Source organism: Nuphar pumila, chromosome 7, assembly GCF_984573655.1.
Source record: "Nuphar pumila chromosome 7, dmNupPumi1.hap1.1, whole genome shotgun sequence".
NCBI lineage: Eukaryota > Viridiplantae > Streptophyta > Magnoliopsida > Nymphaeales > Nymphaeaceae > Nuphar > Nuphar pumila.
The window spans coordinates 13,581,632-13,607,879 of record NC_143255.1 but is presented as its reverse complement, the minus strand read 5'-3'; the positions used below and the strand labels follow the sequence as shown (position 1 = coordinate 13,607,879).

The 26,248-nt window shown below is 38.3% G+C and overlaps 1 protein-coding gene and 2 pseudogenes across 2 annotated transcripts; 1 reads left to right on the top strand and 2 right to left on the bottom strand.

The window, feature by feature from the left end:
* The first annotated feature begins 1,489 nt into the window (after nucleotides 1-1,489).
* Nucleotides 1,490-19,409, top strand: GSNAP (gamma-soluble NSF attachment protein). 2 transcript variants are annotated; one of them, XM_090013737.1, is made up of 9 exons: nucleotides 1,490-1,603; nucleotides 3,422-3,489; nucleotides 3,621-3,705; nucleotides 3,813-3,971; nucleotides 4,060-4,197; nucleotides 10,647-10,725; nucleotides 17,710-17,789; nucleotides 18,046-18,175; nucleotides 19,090-19,409. In XM_090013737.1, the coding sequence occupies exons 1-9, from the start codon at nucleotides 1,542-1,544 to the stop codon at nucleotides 19,186-19,188; spliced, it is 900 nt and encodes a 299-aa protein (XP_089869863.1). In that variant the 5' UTR covers nucleotides 1,490-1,541; the 3' UTR covers nucleotides 19,189-19,409. The 2 variants fall into 2 exon arrangements, with proteins under 2 accessions (XP_089869863.1, XP_089869864.1); XM_090013738.1 differs by having other exon boundaries at nucleotides 1,498-1,603; nucleotides 3,422-3,493.
* A 13-nt stretch (nucleotides 19,410-19,422) lies between these two features.
* LOC149831203 (putative oxidoreductase At1g06690, chloroplastic) lies at nucleotides 19,423-22,323 on the bottom strand (annotated as a pseudogene).
* A 454-nt stretch (nucleotides 22,324-22,777) lies between these two features.
* Nucleotides 22,778-24,900, bottom strand: LOC149831202 (syntaxin-43-like; annotated as a pseudogene).
* Nucleotides 24,901-26,248: the final 1,348 nt, after the last annotated feature.

The following is a 26,248-nucleotide window of genomic DNA, read 5'->3' as shown; positions in this document are numbered from 1 at the left end:
CATTTTTCATACAAAATTGACTAAAAACAAGAACTATTGCATTGGGATCACCATAGCATTGAAGATGAGTTGGATGCAAATGCAACTCTACTTGATCTAGAATGAGGCACCTTAGAAGATCCAATTTAAATCTGGATTATTCGGGTTCAAATGGATTTCAGGGATAAATATGACATTATGCATATCTTATTTTCTAGAAATTTTGATTTTTATCTTCTCAGAAAATATATTTTATATTGTGATTCTATTTTTATGAATGTTGAAATCATTCTTTTTTTTTAGTTTTAAGTGTTGGATTCTATGAATATGAATAATTTTGGTATCCGTTAAAATTATTTTTGGGTACTAGAGGGTGCTTGGGGATAATTGAGTAGATTTTATATTTTTTACAACTTTTTATTTTGAATCTAAAAATTACTTCATTTTTTAGAGATTCATTTGTCAGTATTGGATCTTGCAAAAGATCTAATACCGCAAGTTAGATCCATATTGACGTCCTTGAGATAGGACCGATATGGACCCAAAATTTAAGAGATCGTTCCAAAATCAAATTTGGCTCAACTGCCAAAGCCAATTTTGCAAGGGTTACCCACTTTTCCTAAATCAAATTTACCCGAGCTGTCCAAGCCAACCTTGCCAGATCCACCAACTTCGCCAAACCCAACTTTGACACACGTTGAAGCCAATGTCATCACAGTTCTCCACTTTGCCCGATTCATATCAAATCCTACCAAATGTGATTAAAAGGGGCCGAATCAGGGTCGATTGAACTAGCATTTTTTTTTATAATTTTTAAATATTTTTTAAGAGGGTTATTTTTTTTTTAATTTAAAATATTTTTTATTTTTAATGACTTGTCATCCAATGGTGAAAAAGTACTGTTACAAACTATTCGAGGATTCGATCCGATTCAGAGAGTTTTTGAGAAACCAATTCACTTACCCAACCGATTTTAACAACATTGGGTTGTCAACAGGTTGGATATTACCCCACTACAGTTGATACCGAACCCGAAAATAGTCATACTTAGACCCACAGAACAGGCCCGATGAGCTAATCATGTATGGCTCACATCACAATGTTGGATTGCATTTCTTGTACAGGCACGTTGTTGAGGAATATTAGGTGGACTGGACCCTAGTTTGTATGTTCATATACCAAATCCATATCCAACTTTGGGTTGGACTAAATCTGATCTGTTGTCTACCTCTTTCAAAGGACTACGGGTCTTCCCCCAATTACCTTGGTGCAAAAAATATCTGGAATGAGTTTAAAGAACAAGTCCAAACAAGCTTGCTGCCAACGTATACTTCTTACTCCATGATTCCCCAAACTTGTCATATCTTTTTCTTTCATGCCATAATACACCTCTTTTCTGTAATAGTGGCAGCGTCAAACTGATGGGCTTGATTTTTAGATTCAATTTTTTTTTACTTTTGGCCAAAGTCATTTGCGAATTCCACCGTCTTTTGCACCCTTCTCTTGCATTCCTCATTTAGAGAGAGAGAGGAGCAGCAGCGGGGGAGAGAGGGAGGTCAGCAATGGCGAGTACCGACCCCAAGCTGCAAGATGCAGAGAAGATGATGACCAAGGCCGACAAGATGTAATCCTCTTACTCTTCCCACTCGATGTTTCTTTTTTTTTCTTTTCTTTTCGTTATTTGATGGCATCCATTTCCTGATTTCGATTCTCTGTTTTCGAAAACTAATCATCCGAGAACGTTCATGAGTTTTTTTCCCCTCTATTCCTGTTTACTAGCCTTATAGTCGATGGGTAATGTCATTCATTTGGGTGATTTTTTACATGATTCTTTTATCCTTTCTTTTCATTAATTATTGATCGATTGATTCAAGCGATTGAATTATGGGTGACCATTTGTTGGTTTCTACGCATGGATGAGAGTTGTGGATTTCGAACTCGATTTTCTCATGAAATGTTCAGCAAATTTGTGTCACCTACGAGACGCTGTGTTTGATTAAACTTTGTTGAGATATAGATTATTGATGATGTTATGCTTTTCATGTATTATTCGGTAAATGAACACCGCATATGAGTTTCTGAAATTGGGTGATATAGATAATATGATAATTAAGCTTCACAATTGTTCTAGATGCTGTAATGTTTAAACAGATGATGGCATCGGATTGAACGCTATTCTTTAGTAAATGGTTAATATGATGCCTAGTCTGATGTGAAGAAGTTTCGGTGTAGAACTGTGGTGCCCAGTTGTCTAAGATGGTGAATATGACATTGATCAGGTATTTCTACGATGACATATATGAAGTGTGTCACCGTAGACTAAATTTGTTGGTTAGATACATAATTGGTGGTGTGTAGCTTAAAGATAAGGACTTCTATATATGTAATCATTTCCTTTATCTATGGAAAGGTGTTTACAATTTGTTACCTTGAAGTGCAATATGAGGGATTCGTTTTGGATTTGGGAGAGCTGAATATGATAATTTTAAATTGGAGCACTAGAACATCAGTACGTTGCAGCAATATCGTTGATCTAGGAAAACATCAATAACATTAATTTCATAATTCGAGTAAGGTTTATTCTTCGATATTGTATCCTTCAGCATGGGAGAGAATCCTGGTTCTGCTATGAACATAAAAGATATCTGGTTGTGTTTTGATAGAATAACTCTAGCCTCTAGAGTGCCTTTTTCACGTTCCAATTTGCACCAATTTGCATCGTTTGAAGTTCAACATCTTAGAGGGGGAGATATTCAGCCTTTGAGTTGAGGGGCATTAATTTGATTTTCTTGGTTGTTATGATAGTCAAAATTGGAGCAACAAGTCAGAAGTACACACTGAATATTTATGTCTGTATTCTTAGATGCATGAGAGTGGTATAGTTTAAGAACTCACGTCTCCAGTAATCATGTTGCTCCATTGAAAAATGCTAAAATTATCTTCAGCGGCTAAATTGCTTGGTCTTTCTTGATGTGCCATTCTACTTATATTGACACAAGGCACAGTGACTGCACTTGCAAGCGCAAGTGCATAGACACTGATCTCTCACCAGATCATTTTCCACCATGGTTAGACCTATTATTGAATAGATTGCTAATGCTGAGTTTTCAAGTCTATGGCACCAGAATCATCAGTGGAGGCTTTGAAGTTTGGACTTCTGTTCCCTTCACTCATATTCCATCTTGCTTCATTCCCATTAGTAGTAACTCATGATCGAGGCTTATTTGTTGGTGATCTCAAGTCATCCTAATAATGTATACTTTTCTCTCTTCGTGAAAAAGAAAAAAACAAATATGGTAGTTAACTTCTAGGGACCTGATTTGTGCATGTGAATTTTTGTTATGCAATGCCTCAAATTTCATTGCCATGCACTTTGTTATTGTCACATTTGAACTTGTCAAATCCATCTTTCTGTGTCGTTGCTAAATCATATACTCTGCAGGACGAGGCTCAGCCTTACCAGGTGGAAAGCTGATTGGAGAAGTGCCACTTCATTGTATGAGAAATCTGGTTGGTAATGCTTTGAGTTACGTGTGTCATGCTAGTCTGAGAGTATGATTGCAATTATATGAATTTTTATCATGATCAGTTCATATCTGATTTTAACAACTTATTTGTTTGTTTATTTATTTCGCATAAAGCCCTTGCCTTTAGGAATGCCAGAGCTACTGAGAGAGCAAAAGAAGCATTTGAGAAGGCTTCCAGAGGACAAGAAATGCTTTCATCGTATCCTTATCTCTTTGAACTATGACTGTATTAGACGTTTCATATCTGGTTTCTGTTTTCATGCTTTAGAAATGATCTCTCAATTATAACCTTGACAAGTTTCCCAGACCTTGGGATGCTGCCAAGCACATGGAATCAGCTGCTGCTTTAGCAAAAGAAGTTGGCAATTGGGCCGAGGTTTCTAACTTTTACCGGGGAGCATCTGAGTATTACACTGAGTGTGGAAGATCCCAGCCTGCATCGGATGCTCTTGCTAAGGGTGCACGGTTGTGATATGTTAGCTGCATTAGTATTTCAAGTTTTTATGTCCAGTAACTTCAATTTGTCTCCTAAACATGGTCCTGCATATTACAGTGCCCTGGAAGAAGCTGTGCCAGAAGATGCAATAAGGATGTATAATGATGCTTGTGCCATTCTTGAAGAGGACGGGAAGGAGCAGATGGCATTTGATTTGTACCGTGCTGCCACCAACATATATATAAAACTTGAGAGGTAAGAACTTTCATCATCGTCCTGATGCTTGAAGATCATGTTTGGTCTCTGTCTGCCAATAAATACCCTTTTTTGCTTCTTTGTTCTGAATATCTACATCCACATGCAACCTGTTAAGAAATTGTTGTTTAAGTTCATAGCACCATCATGAATGCATTTTACATAACATTTAACAATTGAATTTTAACTCATCTAATTTCATCGGACTGGTTTTCTGTTGATGAATTAAAAACGTGGCTTATGAGTTTAACTAATGCTAAATGCTGTGAAAAGACTAAAAACAAAATTTTGCTAGTTTGATAGTCAAGAGTCAAGACTGAGCCAATAGAAGATATTGAAATACAGTTACACATTGAGTATTCCCTTAATAGATATGCTAGCACCACAAATTCTCCATTTACAGATTTGGTCATGTGCAATGTGTACTTCAATTCATTATTGAAGGGCATGTATGGAGAACATCTTGCCTCTTTTTCCTCTATTTCTCATCATACAATATGCACATTGTATAATATTAAAAATGCAAAAGGTCAAATAGTGTACAGTATTTTGGTGTGGGATCATTTGGGAGGCATCCTCCAAGCGCTTCACCATTTATCAACCTCTTAGGGCACAGATTAGTAAATTTAATCACCATTATGATGTAAAACTATGCTCAATAACACACTTAAGGTCCAATTTTCAGTTCTATGGGCACAAAAAATGGGATTAAACGTAAAAATGAAGAAATATCTTGTAAAAACATAAAAAACAAGAAGGTTACCCTTATCCAACTTCAACCTTACACAAATAAAGCAAAGAATGGAGATTTTTTACCTTATCTCACTTGAGTGAAAATGGGTGAAAATACACTCTTACACATGAAAACTGCAAAAGCCCTCTCCCTTGTACAAGAATTGGCCCCCAAAACACTCTCAAGCCACGGTGTGTGGTTTCCTCTCTAATGATCACTATACAAATGAGGGTACCAGCCCTGGGGATGGGGGAAAGGGGAGTGTTATAAAACACAAATCATGATACAAGGGTTTCCACCAGGGTTACCGGAAGCGCCTAGCTAAAAGGGGAAGCGCGCTTCGGAAGCGCAGAACGTCGCGCTTCCGAAGCGTGGGGGGAAGCGTCCCCCTTTTTTGGGAAGAGCGTCCCCCTTTTTTGGGAAGCGCGCTTCCCTTTAATGGGGGACGCGTTTCCCTTTAATGGGAAGCGCGCTTCCCCCTCGCTTCCCCCACGCTTCCCCTGTTTTTTCAATTTTTTTTGTATTTTTTATTTTTTATTTTTATTTTTTTTGCTTCCCCCTCGCTTCCGAGACACTTCCTATGTCGCTTCCGAGACACTTCCTATGTCGCTTCCGAGACGCTTCCTAGGTCGCTTCCGAGACACTTCCCGAATCGCTCCTAAGTGGTCCCACGCTTCCCCGCTTCCTAAAATTTTGAAAGTGCCTCGCTTCCCGCTCCCGCTTCCCGCTCCCGCTTCCTCAACTGGCAACCATGGTTTCCACCCTTTTTTTATACACCCTGTATTGTGGTGTATCTACAATACAAGGGTGTATCGTACGATATACCCAATATATATACAATAAATACTCATATCACAATACGAGTGTGTATCATATCGATTATCATAATCATAACGTATCATATGATATTGTACAATACTTACAACATTGGTTAAAAATGCCGACTAGGCACGTATGCTGCCTAGGTGTGGCCCTACTGCCTAGGCCCAAGGTAATAGCGTCCTTTTTCTTCCTAATCTTCTTTCATTTTTTCCCTTCATCTTCTTATTTTTCTTCTTCTTTTGTCTTCCTTTATTTTGTACATATGTATATCTGTCTGTGTGTGTATAGAATGTTTGTGTATATATATGTGCTTTATGATTTTCTGTGTATACTTGTTTTTAGATTTTTTTTTTGATGTTGTGAACATGATTTGTTGTATGCATGTGTAGGTTTTCAGATATATATATATATATATATATATATATATATATATATATATATATATATATAATATCTTTTTATGCATCTTGCATTTGTACTATGACAATTTAGATGGATCTGATTGTTAGAAATATAAACTTTTTTTAATTGTTTGGCTTTGTTCATGGATTGTGTGGCTTTTTTCAGTTTCAACTTTCAACTGTTGGACTAAATAATTTTTGTTAACTATGTGTTTTGTACCGTGGTGTATGTTGTTTGCTGATGATATTGTTTTGATTGATGAGTCTAGAGCTGGGGTTAATGCTAAGTTAGAATTATGGAGACAGACATTGGAAGCTAGAGGTTTTAAGTTGAGTAAGAGTAAGACTGAATATATGGAATGTCGGTTTAGTAAGCAACGAAGTAGTGATGGGAGTGTAGTGAAGCTTGGTGAGCAAGAAATACCGGTGAATGATTATTTCAAATATTTGGGATCCATCATTCAAAAGTATGGAGAAATTGATGGAGATGTAAATCATAGGATAAAGGTTGGGTGGATGAAATGGAAAAGTGCAACTGGAGTGCTGTGCGATCGTAGAATGCCATTGCGGTTGAAGGGAAAGTTTTATAGGACGACTATTAGACTCGCTTTACTATATGGTACGGAATGTTGGGCTGCCAAGAGACATCATATTCAAAAAATGAGTGTAGCTGAGATGCGGATGCTTAGATGGATGTGCGGAAATATAATAAAAGATAAGATTCGGAACGAGGAGATACGTAAGAAGGTAGGTGTTGCACCCATTGAAAATAAGATGCGAGAGAATCGTTTACGGTGGTTTGGACATATTCGGCGAAGGCCTAATGATGCTCCAGTTAGAAGGTTGGAGAAATGGGAAAATATATTAGTTAAAAGAGGTCGGGGTAGGCCTAGGAAGACTTGGATGGAGATGATAGGAAAGGATATGAATGCTTTGAACCTCACCGAGGACATGGCATTGGATAGAAATGATTGGAGGAAAAGGATTCATGTGGAAGACCCAAAATGAATTTCTTTTTTGGTTCATATCGCTGACCCCAATTGTTTTGGGATGAAGGCGTAGTTGTTGTTTATGTGTTTTGTATTATTTTAAGAATTTATTGTAATTTTTTTGTTTTCTTATAATTTTTCTCTTTTTTTATTCTCCACTAGGCCGACTAGTCCCACCTAGGTGCTGATTACTCCTTTCAAGGTCCTGGCACCTAGGCATCAACTAGTGGTTTTGACTGCATTAGTTGTGTCCCATACTCATGTCCAGTCTATACGCTGTACTGGATCTAAATCCTTAGGTTGGGTTTTAGGAAGACTTGAATAGAAAATAGAGGAAAAGGAGATGGATCTAGTGCACTATGGGTATGGTATAGGTTAGACTTGTAGTTTAGGCTATTTTGGTTATAGTTTGTGTTAGACTTGAGTCTAGATGAGAGAAGAGATGGGTTAGAATGTGGGAGTAGGTTATAATGGACAGAATGGGGGTGGATGGACTAAAGTTTATTCTCCTATTATGGGTACGGAGGGTATGACACGACAAGTTAAAAAAATATGGGTACGGAGATACGGATATATATATATATATACATGTGTGTGTGTGTGTGTGTGGTGGGGGATGTTAATTTCATTTAAAAATGTTTCAAGGGGAATGTTTCTGTCTTTTTTCTTTTACAAGGGGTAAAACTATTTTTTTTTAAAACAGGGGGTGATTGAAATTTTGTCTTTTATTTTTAAAGGAAAGGGTACTTTGTAACCCCGCTCCCATTCCCACTGCCTCTCTCTCTCTCACTCGATCTCGATGTGAATAAGAAGAATGAGAAGCCGTTGTTGCTCTCTCTCTCTCTCTCTCTCTCTCTCTCTCTCTCCCTCTCTTTGTATACGATTGAGAACGAGCAAGAGAAGAAGAAGCAAGGAGGAGGTAGGTACCTCTCTCTCTCTTTTCTTTCTTTATCTTCTTCTGTTTCTGCTCTTTTTCTTCCTCTTTCTCTTCCCCTCGTTCTTCTTCTTCTTCCGCTAGTTAGGGTGGAGTCTTTCTCCTCCCCTCATTCTTCTTCTTCTCCCGTTGGTTAGGGTCTAGACGGGAAAAAAAAGAAAAGAGAGAGAGTGAGAGTTGGGTTCGGGTTGGGTCACAGTTGGACTCGACCCGACCCAAGCCCAGCATGTACTTGTGCCATGCCTGGTACCGGAACCCGTGTCGTGCCGTGTCGACACGGGTACGTGGGGCCTTTTGCCGTGTCTATGTGACATAGCTTCCACGAAGCTTTCCCCATAAGATTCCTATGAGCTAGCTTCCTTTAGAAGCCTTCTGGATGCCCAAATACAGGAAGGATACGTTAAATCCCAGTTCCATACTCAAGATGTTGAACACAATGGATATGAAGGACCCATCCTAACCTTCTTCAATGGACACTGAAGATGTCAAATCACTTTCTTAAAGTGATTTGACAGATCACCTGATCTGCTCTCCTTCCACAAACATTTTTGGTAACTTCCTCCATAAGCCTCTTGTTTGTCCTATAGCTTCTTCCATAGCCCTCTTGCTTAGCTTTTTGTAGAAGCTTGATATATGCATCATTTTTGAAGTAGTTGTTAAAATATATATACATCTATATGTATATATATATATATTATATATGTACATATATATATATATACATATTTATGTGTATATATACATTTTATATTGTTTGTACATTATTGTAATAAGCTATACCCATTAGAGATATTTTCATTATTTCAGTCACTGTAATAGGCTGTGCCCATTAAGGCACATTTGTCTTTTCGTTATTTTTATATTCTTTTTTCTTTTTACCTTTTCATAAGGGCTATTTGGTCAAAGACCAAATAGAGCTGTTGGGAGCTCCCAATGTCTCTATTTCTAGCCATTGGGAGCATCCCAGTGGCTCTATTGAGCCTCCTTCTTGTATACAAAGGGATCTCCCCCTCCTCTAAGGCTATGCTTGTCTCAAGCATTTTTAATATAATTTATTTTTTATATTTTTGTGTTCTCTCACTCTTGTGAGTGGATTGTATTAGCCATTGTGACTTATTGTATTTAGCTCATTAGAGGCTTTTATGTTCACTCTTTGTTGAAAGAGTTTTGTAATGAGCTAACTAAAAGCCCATTTATTGATTTAGTGGGTTTAAGCATAATTGAGTTAATTGAACTTGAAGTTGTCATGATGTTTTGGAAACTAAAATTCCATTTATTGATTTTGGCTTGAATTGAGAAAAGGAGGTTAAGCATATAGGTTGATGAAGATGTACTACAGTCAATTGTATTGTATAAATTTGTCAAATTGTCTTAATTGCAAGCATCTTCTAGATAAATAATTTTTTTCTTTTTGGATAGTCAAGCTACGGTCATCACCTCCTTTCTGATATACAAAGCCTCTTTAGAGATGGAACAATTTTAAGTTCAACCATTATAAACAGCTATATATAGTACATGAATTTGCAAAGTTGGCTGAATTGCCGCTGTCCTCTAGATGATTAGAACTTTCCTTCGTAATCAAGCTAGGGGAAATAACCACCCTTAAATCATCATCCTAAATCTCTGTAAAGACTGTTTGAAGTTCAACCATTACACTCAGCCCTCCAGGAATGCCTATTAGAGTTGCATTTGTTTACAAGTTCTGTGGTACTCAAATTGATGGAACCATAATATTACCAAAGCCAAATGTAAGCACATGCTATTTTGTGTAAAAATTTTGTTTATGACATTTGTTCAGCTGATTTATCAAAGTTGTTTGTATTGGATCTTTCTTGGTTAGACTGCATCCTTCATTGTCAAATTTGAATGTGAAGATCATTTCTGCACATCTTCATGCATCAAAGGCAAAATTCTCTCAGTTGACTTTCATGCCCTTATTCTTTTTAGGGTAATTTACATGTAGGTGCCTAACAAATGGTAAATCTTGTTTAAACAAAGGCCTAACACATTTTTAAAAAATTGTGCAGATGGCAATTTAATTCACCAAACTCTAGTTAGCTCTTAAAAATTGACAATTTAGAACCTTCTTTTCTTTAATTATTGAATGCCACTTTTATAGCTCCCTATTTTGTCACTACAGTTAAGGGCAAATAAGTAATTTCAGGAAGTAAATGTAACACAAGCAGCGGACTAACAATTCCTGAAAAAGCAAGGCATTTTCTTTAAATATTTGAGACTTGAGGAAGCTAATAGTAAATTCACCATATGTTCGGCACCTATCTGTAAATTACCCTTTTTTTACTTTACCTGTTGCCATATTCTCATAGGGCCGTATAAATTAAATTAGCTGCTAATTTTAGCTAAACTGAAATGTTGTTTTCGTGACTATGCACTTTTATTTGTGACTTTTTTTGTCATTCTAACATAGGAAAAAGTTAGCTATGTGAATTTCTTCTGAATTCTTTTTACCTTAATGTGATGCATTATTGATCTTTGTATGCATGTATCTGCTGTTAGCACATAAATTTCTCTTCAATTCAATTCTCAGCACCTACCATGGCTGCTAACAGGTTTACTGATGCTGCAACTTTCTTACTGAGATGGGGCTTGTCTGCCGACAAATGCAAAGCTGTTAATAGTCAGTGCAAGGTTTGTGGATATCTCTGTAACATGCTTGACCCAAGTGAGACCATCATAGTTCTGATTGTTTTGATAAAGTTTGACATGCATTTTGTTTTTGAGATATACTGGTTCATAGAAATATAGAAATCTATAACATAGACAATTGCAACGGCTCTTTACTGGTTCTGTCTGTTTTTTTGTTCTACTGTAAATTCAAGACTTCTACTCATTTGTTCTGATTCTTATTGTTTTTATATTGTTATTTCAGCTTGTTTCCTGTTATAGCAAACTTCTATATATATATATATATATATATATATATATATGAACTTGATTAGGGTTAACTGAATCTACTTTTGGATAGAAATGGACCTCAGTGTGGTTGACTTCACCTAACACAAAGGAAGTTGTGTCCAAGTGTCGCACCCGCCTGGGTGCGGTACCCTGTTAGAGGAGTCCGCGTGATTTTATATACAACAACAACAACAACAACAACTACGCCTTCATCCCAAAACAATTGGGGTCAGCGATATGAACCAAAAAAGAAATTCATTTTGGGTCTTCCACATGAATCCTTTTCCTCCAATCATTTCTATCCAACGCCATGTCCTCGGTGAGGTTCAAAGCATTCATATCCTTTCCTATCATCTCCATCCAAGTCTTCCTAGGCCTACCCCGACCTCTTTTAACTAATATATTTTCCCATTTCTCCAACCTTCTAACTGGAGCATCATTAGGCCTTCGCCGAATATGTCCAAACCACCGTAAACGATTCTCTCGCATCTTATTTTCAATGGGTGCAACACCTACCTTCTTACGTATCTCTTCGTTCCGAATCTTATCTTTTATTGTATTTCCACACATCCATCTAAGCATCCGCATCTCAGCTACACTCATTTTTTGAATATGATGTCTCTTGGCAGCCCAACATTCCGTACCATATAGTAAAGCGGGTCTAATAGTCGTCCTATAAAACTTTCCCTTCAACCGCAATGGCATTCTACGATCGCACAGCACTCCAGTAGCACTTTTCCATTTCATCCACCCAACCTTTATCCTATGATTTACATCTCCATCAATTTCTCCATACTTTTGAATGATGGATCTCAAATATTTGAAATAATCATTCACCGGTATATCTTGCTCACCAAGCTTCACTACACTCCCATCACTACTTCGTTACTTACTAAACCGACATTCCATATATTCAGTCTTACTCTTACTCAACTTAAAACCTCTAGCTTCCAATGTCTGTCTCCATAATTCTAACTTAGCATTAACCCCAGCTCTAGACTCATCAATCAAAACAATATCATCAGCAAACAACATACACCACGGTACATTTTCTTGAATTGATCTCGTAAGCTCATCCATCACTATTGCAAATAGGAAAGGGCTTAAAGCAGATCCTTGATGTAACCCAACCGTTATCGGGAAATTGGTTGTCACCATTCCACAAGTGCGGACATTGGTTACTACTCCTTCATACATATCTTTAATTATACTAATGTACTTGAGAGAAACACCTTTCTTCATCATTGTCCACCAGAGAACGTCCCTAGGTACTCTATCGTATGCCTTCTCTAAATCAATAAAAACCATATGCAAATCTTTGTTCCTCTCTCTATATCTTTCAATAAGTTGTCTAAGAAGATGTATAGCTTCCATAGTTGATCTTCCAGGCATAAAACCAAATTGATTCTCCGATATCATGACAACCTTCCTCAACCTAGACTCAATCACCCTCTCCCAAAGTTTCATAGTATGACTCATGAGTTTTATACCACGATAGTTTGTGCAATCTTGTATATCACCCTTATTCTTATATAAAGGCACCAAAGTACTCTTCCTCCACTCATTAGGCATCTTATTTGTTCGCCAAATCAAGTTAAAAAGATTTGTCAACCATTCTAAACCTTTCTCTCCCAAGCATTTCCAAGCCTCGATAGGTATACCATCTGGGCCAACTGCCCTTCTTGATTTCATTTTCTTCAAAGCCTCTGCAATTTCTTTCTTTTGAATCTTGCGCATGAAGTCACGATTTATCTCATGAAAAGGAATGGAGAAGTCTCCAAGATCTTGAGCATGACTATCATTAAATAGCTTATCAAAATAATCTTTCCATCTCTCCTTAATCTCCTCATCTTTGACTAAAACCCTTTGCGTTTCATCTTTGATACATCTAACCATACCCAAATCCTTCGATTTCCTATCTCTCATCTTTGCAAGCCTATAAATATCCTTCTCGCCTTCTTTGGTATCCAACTTGTCATAAACCTCCTTATATACCTTAGCCCTCGCGTTTCGAACAACTTTTTTAGCTTCCTTCTTTGCTATCATATACTTCTCCAAATTCTCATTATCACGACTCTTACTTAGATTTCTATAACACTCTCTTTTAACCTTAATAGCTAATTTGACATCCTCGTTCCACCATGATGTATCCTTACCTAGTGGTGCACCGCCTTTAGACTCACCCAATACCTCCTTAGCTACTTTTCTCATACCACCCGCTATCTTATTCCACATTGATTCTGAATCCTCCTCGAGACACCAATCAACTTCCTTAACTACCTGCTCTACAAACATTCCTTGTTTAGCTCCTTTCAGTGCCCACCACTTAATTCTAGGATCTATCCTATGTCTATCCCTTTTGCGGCATTGTCTAATTCTAAGATCTAAAATTAAGACTCTATGTTGTGTAGCTACACTTTCTCCTGGTATAACCTTACAATCGATGCAACAACCCCTATCTCTCTTTCTAAGTAGGAAAAAATCTATCTGACTCGTATTAACCCCACTTTTAAATGTTACTAGGTAAGACTCCCTCTTCCTAAACCAAGTGTTTGCTAAGATCATATCATAGGACAAACAAAAATCTAAAATCCTTTCTCCACTTTCATTTCTTTCTCCTATACCATAGCCTCCATGGATATTCTCAAATCCATCCCTACTAATGCCTACATGTCCATTAAGGTCACCGCCGATGAAAAGCTTTTCTCCATAAGATGTCTCTTGTACTACTCCATCTAAATCTTCCCAAAATTGATGCTTAATGGAATCATCTAAACCTACTTGAGGTGCATAAACACTAATAATATTAATAATATCCGTACCTAATACTAATTTAATAAGTAAAATTCTATCACCCTTCCTACGGACCTCAACTACATTATCTATAAACTGACGACTCATAACAATCCCTACTCCATTCCTATTCCTATTTATTCCTGTATACCAAATCTTATATCCCCAAGGTTCTATCACTTTAGCTTTCTCACCTACCCATTTGGTCTCTTGAAGACATAAAATATCAATCTTTCTCCTACACATAACATCTACTAACTCTACCAACTTACCAGTTAAAGACCCTATGTTCCAAGTGGCTAACCTAATTTTATGGTCTTGGACTAACTTCTTTACCCTCACCCGTCCAACAAAGTGAGGGAACCCTTGCCTATTTGACACCACACCCGGGCGCCGGTGTGACGCGTCGCTTCTGGGCGACGACCTAGCAACCCTTGCACATTTATCACTGCCTCCGGGCCTAGAGAGTACAGCGCGTCGCTCAGTAGGGAACGCCCCAACGAAATTCTCATATTGGTTCATTTTCATAGGATATGACAAAGTTTTTATGTTGGCTGTCACAGGCCTACCGCAACCCTCCTCCGCGTGATTTTATATATATATATATATATATGTCAGAGGGACTCGGCCAACTGGGTGCCGCACCCGCATCGACGCGGGTGCGGCACCCGGTGCGGTCAACCTAACCCTGGGTGTGGTCAACGCACCTAGGATCATTTATGTCCAACTTTTGGACTTTATATATATATATATATATATATATATATATATATATATATATATAGAGAGAGAGAGAGAGAGAGAGAGAGAGAGACCCAATCATCAAACATGGGTTTGAAAAGGTGTCTCTTAGCATGCAGCAGGGGTTGATTAGATCTGATCAGAAGCCGGTCCGAAAGAACTTGGGTCTCTTCAATCCCAGATTCGATTTGAAATTTGGTCTGGGAAGGGCATATGTCTCTTTTGCTCAGCACGCACCAAGGGACCAGATCCTCACCCAGGTCTGATCAGACCTGGGTGTGACTCAGGTCTGCTATAGACCTTGGTTATAATCAGTAGATCAAGCCTATGAGAGAGAGAGAGATCTTACCATCTGATGGTTGACGCTAATTTATAGAAGGGACTCACTAGCAATTAGTCATCAACAGGGTGCATCTCCAGAGTGCCAGAGAAACCCAGTATGCATAGGAAGAGGAAACCCTTAAGTCCCTTTTTTATTGGGAAAATTTTAGGAAAAATGGTCTTGGCTTTGGTTTAACAAGTCAAAATTGATAAAAAAGGGTCAGGTGTGTGTGGCTTGCACCTAATCCTTGTTTGACCACTCCCTACTGCCTTGAGTACTATATCAAACGCCTGCTAGTTACATCTTCTCTATTCTGTATAGTGCAACAGAAAACATATATCTTGGTGCGCAATATCATTACTGAGTTTGAACTAAAGTGGAAAAGCTTGTTTTGAGAGCTGCTGGATGACCAACACATAATAATGTTTTATGTCCCTGTTTAATTACATGTCATAGCATGTCTAAAGGCGATGCTTTAAAAACATTATTCTGACAAATTTGGTATAAGAAAAGCGGAAATGTCTAGAGATGCTTAAAGCTTTGTTTTTTAGGGAAAATGTTGGAACATTCTTGGCAGAATATATAAGGAAAGGAAAAGAAAAAGAAACAATATTCAAAACTTTATTTTCTTTTTTTGTTGTGAAATATCTGGAGAAAATTAATGATTTATCAAGTTCTGCAGTATCTTCAAAATATCATGATATTTTCAAGATTTTCTCATTTTGGGAATATTTCAAAAATATTTTGAGAAATTGTGAAAATATTGGATCTGGGTATGGTTAGATGTATCAAAGATGAAACGCAAAGGGTTTTAGTCAAAGATGAGGAGATTAAGGAGAGATGGAAAGATTATTTTGATAAGCTATTTAATGAAAGTCATGCTCAGGATTTTGGAGACTTTTTCATTCCTTTTCATGAGATGAATAGTGACTTCATGCGCAAGATTCAAAAGAAAGAAATTGCAGAGGCTTTGAAGAAAATGAAATCAAGAAGGGCAGTTGGCCCAGATGGTATACCTATCGAGGCTTGGAAATGCTTGGGAGAGAAAGGTTTAGAATGGTTGACAAATCTTTTTAACAAGATTTGGCGGACAAATAAGATGCCTAATGAGTGGAGGAAGAGTACTTTGGTGCCTCTATATAAGAATAAGGGTGATATACAAGATTGCACAAACTATCGTGGTATAAAACTCATGAGTCATACTATGAAACTTTGGGAGAGGGTGATTAAGTCTAGGTTGAGGAAGGTTGTCATGATATCGGAGAATCAATTTGGTTTTATGCCTGAAAGATCTACTATGGAAGCTATACATCTTCTTAGACAACTTATTGAGAGAAATAGAGAGAGGAACAAAGATTTGCATATGGTTTTTATTGATTTGGAGAAGGCTTACGATAGAGTACCTAGGGACGTTCTCTGGTGGACAATGATGAAGAAAGGTGTTTCTCTCAAGTACATTAGTATAATTAAAGATATGTATGAAGGAGTTCTAACCAATGTCCGCACTTGTGGAGAGGTGACAACCAATTTTCCTATAACGGTTGGGTTACATCAAGGATCTGCTTTAAGCCCTTTCCTATTTGCTATAGTGATGGATGAGCTTACGAGATCAATTCAAGAAAATGTGCCTTGGTGTATGTTGTTTGCTGATGATATTGTTTTGATTGATGAGTCTAGAGCTGGGGTTAATGCTAAGTTAGAATTATGGAGACAGACATTAGAAGCAAGAGGTTTTAAGTTGAGTAAGAGTAAGACAAAATACATGGAATGTCGATTTAGTAAGCAACGAAATAGAGATGGGAGTGTAGTGAAGTTTGGTGAGCAAGAAATACCGGTGGATGATTCTTTCAAATATTTGGGATCTATCATTCAAAAGTATGGAGGAATTGATGGAGATGTAAATCATAGGATAAAGGTTGGGTGGATGAAATGGAAGAGTGCAACTGGAGTGTTGTGCGATTGTAGAATGCCGTTGCGGTTGAAGGGAAAGTTCTATAGGACGACTATTAGGCCCACTTTACTATATGGTACGGAATGTTGGGCTGCCAAGAGACATCATATTCAAAAAATGAGTGTAGCTGAGATGCGTATGCTGAGATGGATGTGTGGAAATACAATAAAAGATAAGATTCAGAACGAGGAGATACGTAAGAAGGTAGGCGTTGCACCCATTGAAAATAAGATGAGAGAGAATCGTTTACGGTGGTTTGGACATATTCGACGAAGGCCTAATGATGCTCCAATTAGAAGGATGGAGAAATGGGAAAATATATTAGTTAAAAGAGGTCGGGGTAGGCCTAGGAAGACATGGATGGAGGTGATAGGAAAGGATATGAATGCTTTGAACCTCACCGAGGACATGGCATTGGATAGAAATGAATGGAGGAGAAGGATTCATGTGGAAGACCCAAAATGATTTTCTTTGTTGGTTCATATCGCCGACCCCAATTGTTTTGGGATGAAGGCGTAGTTGTTGTTGTTGTTGTATTGGATATATTTGTATAAGTGGTTAGGGGATAGGGACCTTTCCTCTCTCATCCCTCTGATCAACATAGTTCTTGGAATACTATTATTTTCTCAAGTCCATAATTATCGTGCTATATGAATATCATACACATGGATATTCTTTGTTTGAAATTATTTTTCCTTTTTCTGCTGTGTTTTAGATTTCTCATCTATTATCTGGTTTCATCGTGACATTCCCTTGATTCTCAACTTGCAATTTGAAATTGAGCACGTGTGAATGCTGTGTACATTTGTGTCTCTGTCTGCCTCTTTTTGCTATTTTCACCTTTTGAAGAATTTTATTGGATAAAAGGACTGATCTTCTCTTAACCTTCTGACCGAATGGTCCGTTTCAGGCATATTTGAGTGCAATCATTGTGTATCTGTATGCGCATGACTTCAAGCAAGCTCAGAATTGCTACAATGACTGTACACAGTAAGCTTTTGATTTTTTCCTTTTTTTTGTATTATGAGACTTGGAAATGATGAGAGATCTGACCTGAGAAATTCTGTATACTCAAACAATATTGCAGAGTTTTATTATATCTTCAACTTATATCATATTGGATCATATCAATGCTTTCTGACTCAAGCATTATCTTCTCTGTTTATTTTACTGCAACATGTGAGTTTGCTTCGATGAAGTGGGAGAACACTCCATTGACCCTAACCATTTTGGTTGAGCCGTGCAGGATTGATGCTTTTATTAGCAGTGACCAAAACCGCTGTGCAGAGAAATTGCTTTCAGCTTATACAGAAGCTGATGTAGAGGAAATCAAGCGTGTTGCTCAGTCAAGCACTATTTCCAATCTTGACCATATGGTAATTTCTCTTATATTAACCGCTGGCTAGAGAATGAAAAATAAGCACGGGTACCAAGTACTTCAATGGAAAAAATGTTAGAAACATAATCACTTCTAGCTAACCATTTCTGAGCTATCTCCTTATTCGTATTATGGAAAGCTGACACAATGTTTACAAGGGATTGAGGGTGTCCTGATTCGGTTGATAGACACCAAAATACAGCAGTACACTGGGTTAGGTTCATTTGAACCATGCAGGCCCAGTAGACTGTAGTATGCCTTGTTATAATTGAAGGTTGCAAGGGCCAAAGGGGCTGGTGCACTTAGGCAGGATGAGGGAATTTTTTACTATACGGACCCTTGTACACTCTGAGTTACGCTTGTAGAGAATCTGGGAACTATGCAGACTAAGATTCAGTTACTGGGTCCATTCTCTCATGATTGAGTCAATTGAGAATCAGCCCTGTCAAGAAGCAACTCAACTGGTCAAATTACCTGAGAAGGCCAACTATTTGTAGACATTTCACTACCATGCAGATCAATGCCTCTAGCACAACACAAATAATAGAGGCCTCCTAATGACTTACCTTTGCTAGTGGAAGAACTAACACGGAACATACAAAAAAAATCCTTTTTACTGTTCGTTCAGTTATATACTTAATGCCGTACCACATTCTCATGTGCAATGAATTTCTTTCATTATAGATCATAGAATGCCAAATGAGCTTATTGGTAGATGTTAGTAGGTCTGTCTCATTGAGTACAATCCTCATATCCGCGGGAACACATGTTGCAAAGTTGGCTTCCACATGATCTCTTGCTGAAGAACCAGCTTGAGAAAAACATTTTTCAATGCTTTATTTAATGTGTGTGTGTTCTTTCAGTAACTTTTTCACAGTTCTCCATGTTTTCTAATTTACGGATATGTTGCAGATCATAAGGCTAGCTAGGAAATTGCCAACAGGTGATTTGAGCTCACTAAACACAGCTTCAAAAGAAGATGAGACTCTTGACGAAAATGACCTCACATAGTTTGATTCAGTGGTTCTTTGGGAACATTTGTCAAGATTCTTAAAAGAAAAATGTCTGGAACGCTAAGGGTTCTATGGTGTATTGCTGGTAGACAAGAAAAATTGATTCTTTTTGTGATGTATGCTTGAAATATGTTATTTTGTCACCTCCTGTCTGGAGCAAACAAATCTTTGTGTATACATACTGCATATGATTTTACATGCAATTTTTTGTTTTTGCAACTTACAGGATAAATTACTTTTCCACTGGAAAACCAATAACTGGTTTTATTTCAGATGCCATTGAGCGTAGTTCAGTAACATCGTCATTTGAAAGTCTCCATCCAAGAGCTCCTGCTCTGCATTTGCAGAAAATAAATACCATGGAATTGAATCACTTCTAGGTGCTGTGAAGCTTTATCGTAATGTTGGGCACCAGCAGGCTAATTGATTTCAAGCCTTGAGAAGCACCTGTGTGGGGGTTTTCTGGTACTGCTGTCCAATTTCCTTGATTCTGCTCAACAAAGGCTGGATCTGAACAGTATGACAAACCATAGATCTTAGATGATGTCCTCAATTGAAGCGGTAATGCTTCATTAAGTAGCCATTTACCTTGGTTAGAAATTCAGGTGTGTAAATCCGACCTCGAGGACCAGTAGGTGGGTTTTCTGGTGTGTACTTCCCAGTAAGAACCCCTGAAGGATGAAGAGAATGCAACAGCATGATGAAAAAATACTATGCTTTTTAATATTTAAGAACACATAAAATACAGGCTCCGAAGGAGAAATAGAGTGGTTTCTAGACAATGCAAATAAGGAACCATAAGATCTTTATGTCTTTCTGAGCTTTCCAGTTTGAAGTCCCATTGACCTCAAAAGTCACAGCAAGAATACTTCAAGAATAATGTACATGTAAGCCATGCAACAAATTTTTAGGCCATTAAAAGTTTTTAAACTTGAGTATAAGAACAGGAAGCATACGAATGAAACAAATCACAGATAATGTGTATAATTGATCTTTTATGATTATGAACTAAGCTCTGCATTCAAAATCTTGCATATACGCCAGGTTGAGCCACATGGGATCAGCTCATCCAGACTTGCCTCAGTTTGGCCTTTCCTAAATTTGTTTCCCCTCCAGGAAAGTCCTCATTACACTATAAAAATAAAGTTAGTTGGAAAAGAAATGGAATCAATACCCTGTGCTATTGGCGAATAAGCGATCAAAGCAATTCCCAATTCGTCCATTGCAGCCTTTACACCATTCTCCTCTGGAATTCTGTACAGAAGACTGTAATTGACCTGGTTTGAGGCCAATGGAATGCCTCTTTTCTTTAGCTGTTCATAAGCATCTCTTAGTCTTTTTTCTGATTTATGTATAGATCAAACGTCTCAGTTATATGGTAAAAATGAATATATGATACAAAAACTCAAAAAAAAAATTGATGAATATATGATACAAATGAATTACCACTGTAGTTTGAGACACCAACAGCCTTCACGAGCCCCTTTTCAACAGCATCTCCATCAACATATCCTAGAAAATACGATAACCAGTTGTGAAGTAGAAACCAAGTTCAGAGGCCAAAGCATAATGAACTCTAGGATGACACACCTTGGTTGCCCAATATCCCTGGCCTGAAAATCATAGACATTATTGCGAGTAAATCTTACATTTAACAAATCATAGCTCAACACAAGAAAGATCAAAAGACGGGCTAGAGAATCTTTCAGAGCAGCAACCACGCTTTCTCGTCCAAGTTGCCATGGTAATGCAGCAAATTTAGTTGCAACAGCTATCTCTACCGAGTCTACTTGTTTTCTTTCTTTAATGAACCTGCACAGAAAACATAAACAAATCGATGATTTTATTCTTTGGAAGAAACAACTGTTTTCATTCAAGTTGCTGGATGACCAACAAAACATAATAGGGAAAAAAGGAAAGTTCAACATCTGAAAAATGAAAGTAACGACTTCAATAAGTATCAGTAAATAAAGCTGTTGTTCAAGTTATTTACCTTCCAACCAAAGTTTCAGAACTCTCAGCACCAAAAGTTATGTCAGATGATCCACACAGAAAATAATATAATGCAGTTTAGAGATATTTGTTTCAAGAAAATAAAGAAACAAAATTTGATAAGCAAAATCGAGTAAATGGAAAACCACTTCTCACCTTTGAGCCATAAACCTCAGCTGTGTCAAAAAATGTTATTCCCTCATCCACACTAGCATTAAAAGCAGCTTTAGCTGCCTTCATTTTCCTAGACAATCAAGAGCTCCAAATAAGGATCAAATTGTATTTCTGTAAATTATGTGAATTAGGCACCATGTAGAGACAAATCCAGGAACTTCCAGACACTTTGATCCTCATGATCGATAGGTTACACACTCATATCCTGCAGGAAAATGCTTCGAACAACAATCCACCCATAAACAGCAGAATCATACAGATGTTGAAAACTGATAATCCATCCAATTGGGGACATGGCTAAAAGAAAAAAAATTCCAAACCAGACTAGAAAGACAAGCAACCCAGTATCTACAACCAATATGACCAAAAATGGATTCTAATCCAAAACTCTTTCTAAGCGAATAAATCATCTTACAACTTACCAGGAACTAAAAAATGCAATAAAAATCTGGAACAAATAACCAAAACCATGAACACCAACAAATCATCCAGGCCAAAAAAAGAAACGCCAATTAAACAAAAACGACGAGAAGCTAGGATTTCCAAAAGGGAGAAGAAAACAGCCAAACTCACACAACCAAACAAAACCAAAAACACCCAACAAACCATCTAAGCAACAAAATCCCCAATCAGACGAATTGGGTGAGTTAAGGTTCAAAAAATCGAGGTGGGGAAGAAGAAAAATCACACCTTCTGATCGAGAGTCGAGTCCAACCCAATTGCGGACAGAACCTGCCCGTCCTCATCCTCCCTACCACTCTCCTTATCGCCGCGACCATCATCGTCCGAACCGTCGATATCGTCTTCGAGCTCGTCTCCGAAGCCCCGAAATTTCTTGCGGAGCTTCTTGCAGAAACCATCGAAGCAAGAGGAAGAAGGGGTCTCGTCCCTCTTCTCGCTGGGCTCGTCCCTGCTCCACTCCCCTCCGCTCGACGGCATTGTCGCTGAGCGTCCACGGCGAAGGGGAAGCGACGGAGGGGATGGTCTGGAATAGCAAACCGAAGACCTTGTCCACCCTCGCCTTGAAATCATCGGCCATGGCCGCTCGCTCGGAATGAAAAAAAGGGGGAAGGGGGAAATGATCGGTGGAGCCCTTGCACAGAGAGAGCACACAGAGAGAGAAGGATCGACGGGCGCGGCGCGCCCGTCGATGCATTTTTTTCGTTCCCTCCGTTCCTGTTCATTTTGTAACGAAAATTACAAAACCGTCTGAATATGGTATACGGTATACCCATCTTAATCCTTCAAACGACATCATGCATCTGAATAATCCCTGGACCTTGATCTTGTCTCAGCCACCTTTTGCCACTCTATGTGCTACCAAATCTGAAGGGTTGTAAATAACCAACGTCCCACAATGCACTTTTCAAACCAAATTGCCATGCATGCAAGAATAAAGTGTAAACAAGTTTTGATCCGCATCAATTCTGGAGACAATCTTCTTGGATCAAAAGAATAAGCATCATGAAGCACATGATCACAAGAATTGTTGCACACTTAACCATGCCGCCTTTTCTTTGTGTTCTTTCAGCCTGTAATTACAAGTAATTTTTACTCTTCGACTAAAATATGCTAAACCAAGAGAACATGACATAAAAGATGCAACATACCTTCTGTAATTGTTTTAGTCCTTCATCAACAGTTGCTGCAACATTTTGGATGTTGTAGTCAATACGATCCACAATAGTGCCCTTCTCAAAGAGAAAAAAATAGCCTTGTAAATCAGGCAACTGAATCATGAACTCAAAGAGGGAGATCTATAAAGTCATACCTGATCTATCACAAGGACAGAAAGATCCTTCATTATCTGAGCAAGCTCATTTACAGATTGCACCACCTATAATGTTTCAGGTAAGAGTTGCACTCCATTCATAACAAATGACCATAATGTTGACAAATGCTGAAATCCAACCTGCGCGATTTCTCTTTCCCTTTCAATGGTGAAAGCCTCATTTTTCTTCAGCCTAGACACCTGGTGTTCATCAAAAGCCTGTGGCAACAAGAAAGCTCACCATTCAGTTCCAATGTCAATTTTTACCATAATTAGCATTGCCAAACACAAAAGATATGTTAGCAGAAATCTTTTCAATTTCACGCACCCTGTAGATAATAAAGGAAGGGTTTGCTGTTTTTCTGTTTTCTGGGGGAAGCAATCAAAATGCAAACTGCCAGCACATTACATATGCTCATCACTTTTAAGAAAGAATTACAAGGACAGTTATCCACTTGTGTTTGATATTTTTAGGTGCTCAATGTAGAATTTTAATGATATATGACAATAAAAAATGTAGCAAGTGATAGATATAACTAAATGTATTGCTTGTTCCAACTTTTCCAGAATAGCTGGACTACCAAATTCCAAATTCTAGGCAGTTAAACAGTTTTCTTAAGAAATATACAGTTAGTATTCATTTACAACAGAGCATATGATCATCACAGTCAGAATACCTAACAAATCAGTGTAACCGCTATCCTATGAAAATGAAGATTTCTCAAGAAAGAACTTCATCTGTTGTACTCAAAAAATATCTTTCCATATCAATAAAATCATTATCTTTTACTTTAGATGTGCTGTCATTCAAATTGATCTCCAAGTCAAACTGATCGTTTCCCTACATAGAAGCAGGCCAACAAAGAAACCATATAGTACTTGAAAAAACGGTATAGAGCATTATATATTCCTAAACAAAAAGGGTTGAAATATTTCATCTATGTAACTTCGAACCAATAACGAACAAAAGAAGGAAAAGAAAATCAAACCTCCTTTTCCTGTTGAAGGCTCTTTAAATAAGAAGATTGATTTTCCGAAAGTCCATTGACAGCTTCTGAACAAAAGCAATTTGCAATTAGTATCCATCAGGAAAGTGTTACTGAAAGCAATAACAACTTATATTTATGTGACAAGCACTTGGACTGGCCAATCCCCAATTTGATCTTCAGCTTTCTTCCATGATATAAAAAGTTGGCAAAGGGAGTAGCATTAAAAAAATGATACGAAATTTATCAAGGCAAGGACCAAAGCCTGATTCATGTTTCAAATGATTTTTAAGATACTAGACCATGCAATTACCCTTGTTATAGATGCAACTGTGCTTCACCTACAAGAAGCTATACAAAAAGGGCATTAACTCACTGAGAATCGATGCAAGTAAAATACAACACACGTGAAGGAAAGACACAGAAACATATACAAACAGTCATCTAATTTTGACATGTAATACAAATTTTTTACCTGCACATTTTTGCGGACATTGGAATCTTCTGAATGTCCACCAGCAGAGAGCCTCTGCAAACTCTGCTCAGGTCTTTTCAGCAAACGTGTAATCTCCAGAGTAAGAGCCTCAATCTCATGCTCGCCCTTGATGTTGAAAACATCAAGTAGAGCACCCTCATGAGCCTTAACTAACTCAATAATTTTTCCTTTTGCACATTGCATATCTGTAGTTATTGCTTCAGAGATATCCACCTAAGCTGGAGGCAGCCCCACAGTAAGTGCACCCCTACTGCGGCAACAAATAAAATCCGTACTGTCGAGACAGGACATTCTAAGGAACAATGAAGGTGATGAAAAGCATATGTACCAAAATTATCATGTTGGTTAGCACTTTGCATGTGGAATTTAATTATGCTGGAGGCTAATTTGCAACATTTATTAAACGGGCATTGACCAATGTAAATTGTATATCATCTATTCCAACCACTAGTAAAAACCATCTTCCATGACTGGCTAGCAATCATTAAAAAGAAGTTGCTGATAATTACAACTTGTCATAAGAAATATAAAATTCAACAGAAAAGTATTATTTAGTCATCTAGCTCAAAAAAACAATCTGGTCGCTGCATCAGGGTTAGTTATAAAGACATAGTTCTATTACCAATTACACATGATTATTAATTAAATGATACCTTCCAGTTAAAAAGTCACAGAACAAAAAAATAACACTTCAGAATGTCCATAAGGAATCCCAACTACACTACATATCACATTTTAAAGAATCTTAGGACCAGTATGTTATACATGGTAACATATGTTTAAGAAACAAATAAGATGTTAAGATTTTTTTTTTCTTGAGGGAAAAGACTTCAGATGTGAATTGGGGTGGGCATCAACCAGACATCCTGCAGGCATGGGCAGCCTGGTGCACCGGGGTCAGCTTTGGGTAGGGATGGCAGTGGGGCGGGGCGGGGCGGGGCGGAGGACAAGGTCTCCACCCCCGCCCCGCCTCAAAATTTTATCCTCCACCCCCGCCACGCCTCCGCGGTGGGGATGGATTTTATCCTCCACCCCCGCCTTCATCCCCGTTTCATGTCCTCCATCCCCGGTTCAAACGGGGATGAGGCGGGGCGGGGCGCGGATATTGCGAGGAAAAGTGGTCGGGGCGGGGTTGGGGCGGGGACGGGGCGGAGCGGGGAAAAGTGCATGTCCATCCCCGCCTCCATCCCCGTTTCATACCCTTCATCCCCGGTCCAAACGAGGCGAGGCGGGGCGGGGCCCTGCTTTCCCCCGGTCCACTGCCATCCCTAGCTTTGGGATAGTATTTTGAGTCCCACTAGAACCAGCACGCCAAAAGGTTGGGATGGGCTCATCAAAATTTATACCTGATTGAGGCCACCCTTGCCCATCCAGTTGCCACCTATTCAATTGGGTCAGAAAGCACGTGACCCATGGAAAACCTTGCTTCTCCAGGCTGAGTTTGGAGTCTGGACCATGTTTTAGGCCATTGGCCCACACTTTCACCAATTCAAACATGACTTAAGCTCAGCCTGTCCCTTTCACAGATTGTGCTTGACTAGAGCTCTGGCCTATCAACGAGCCAATTAGCCAATTCAAAATACAGACTCAGGTAGGATGACCCCTAGCTGTGTGACATATGATGACAAAAACTACAAAT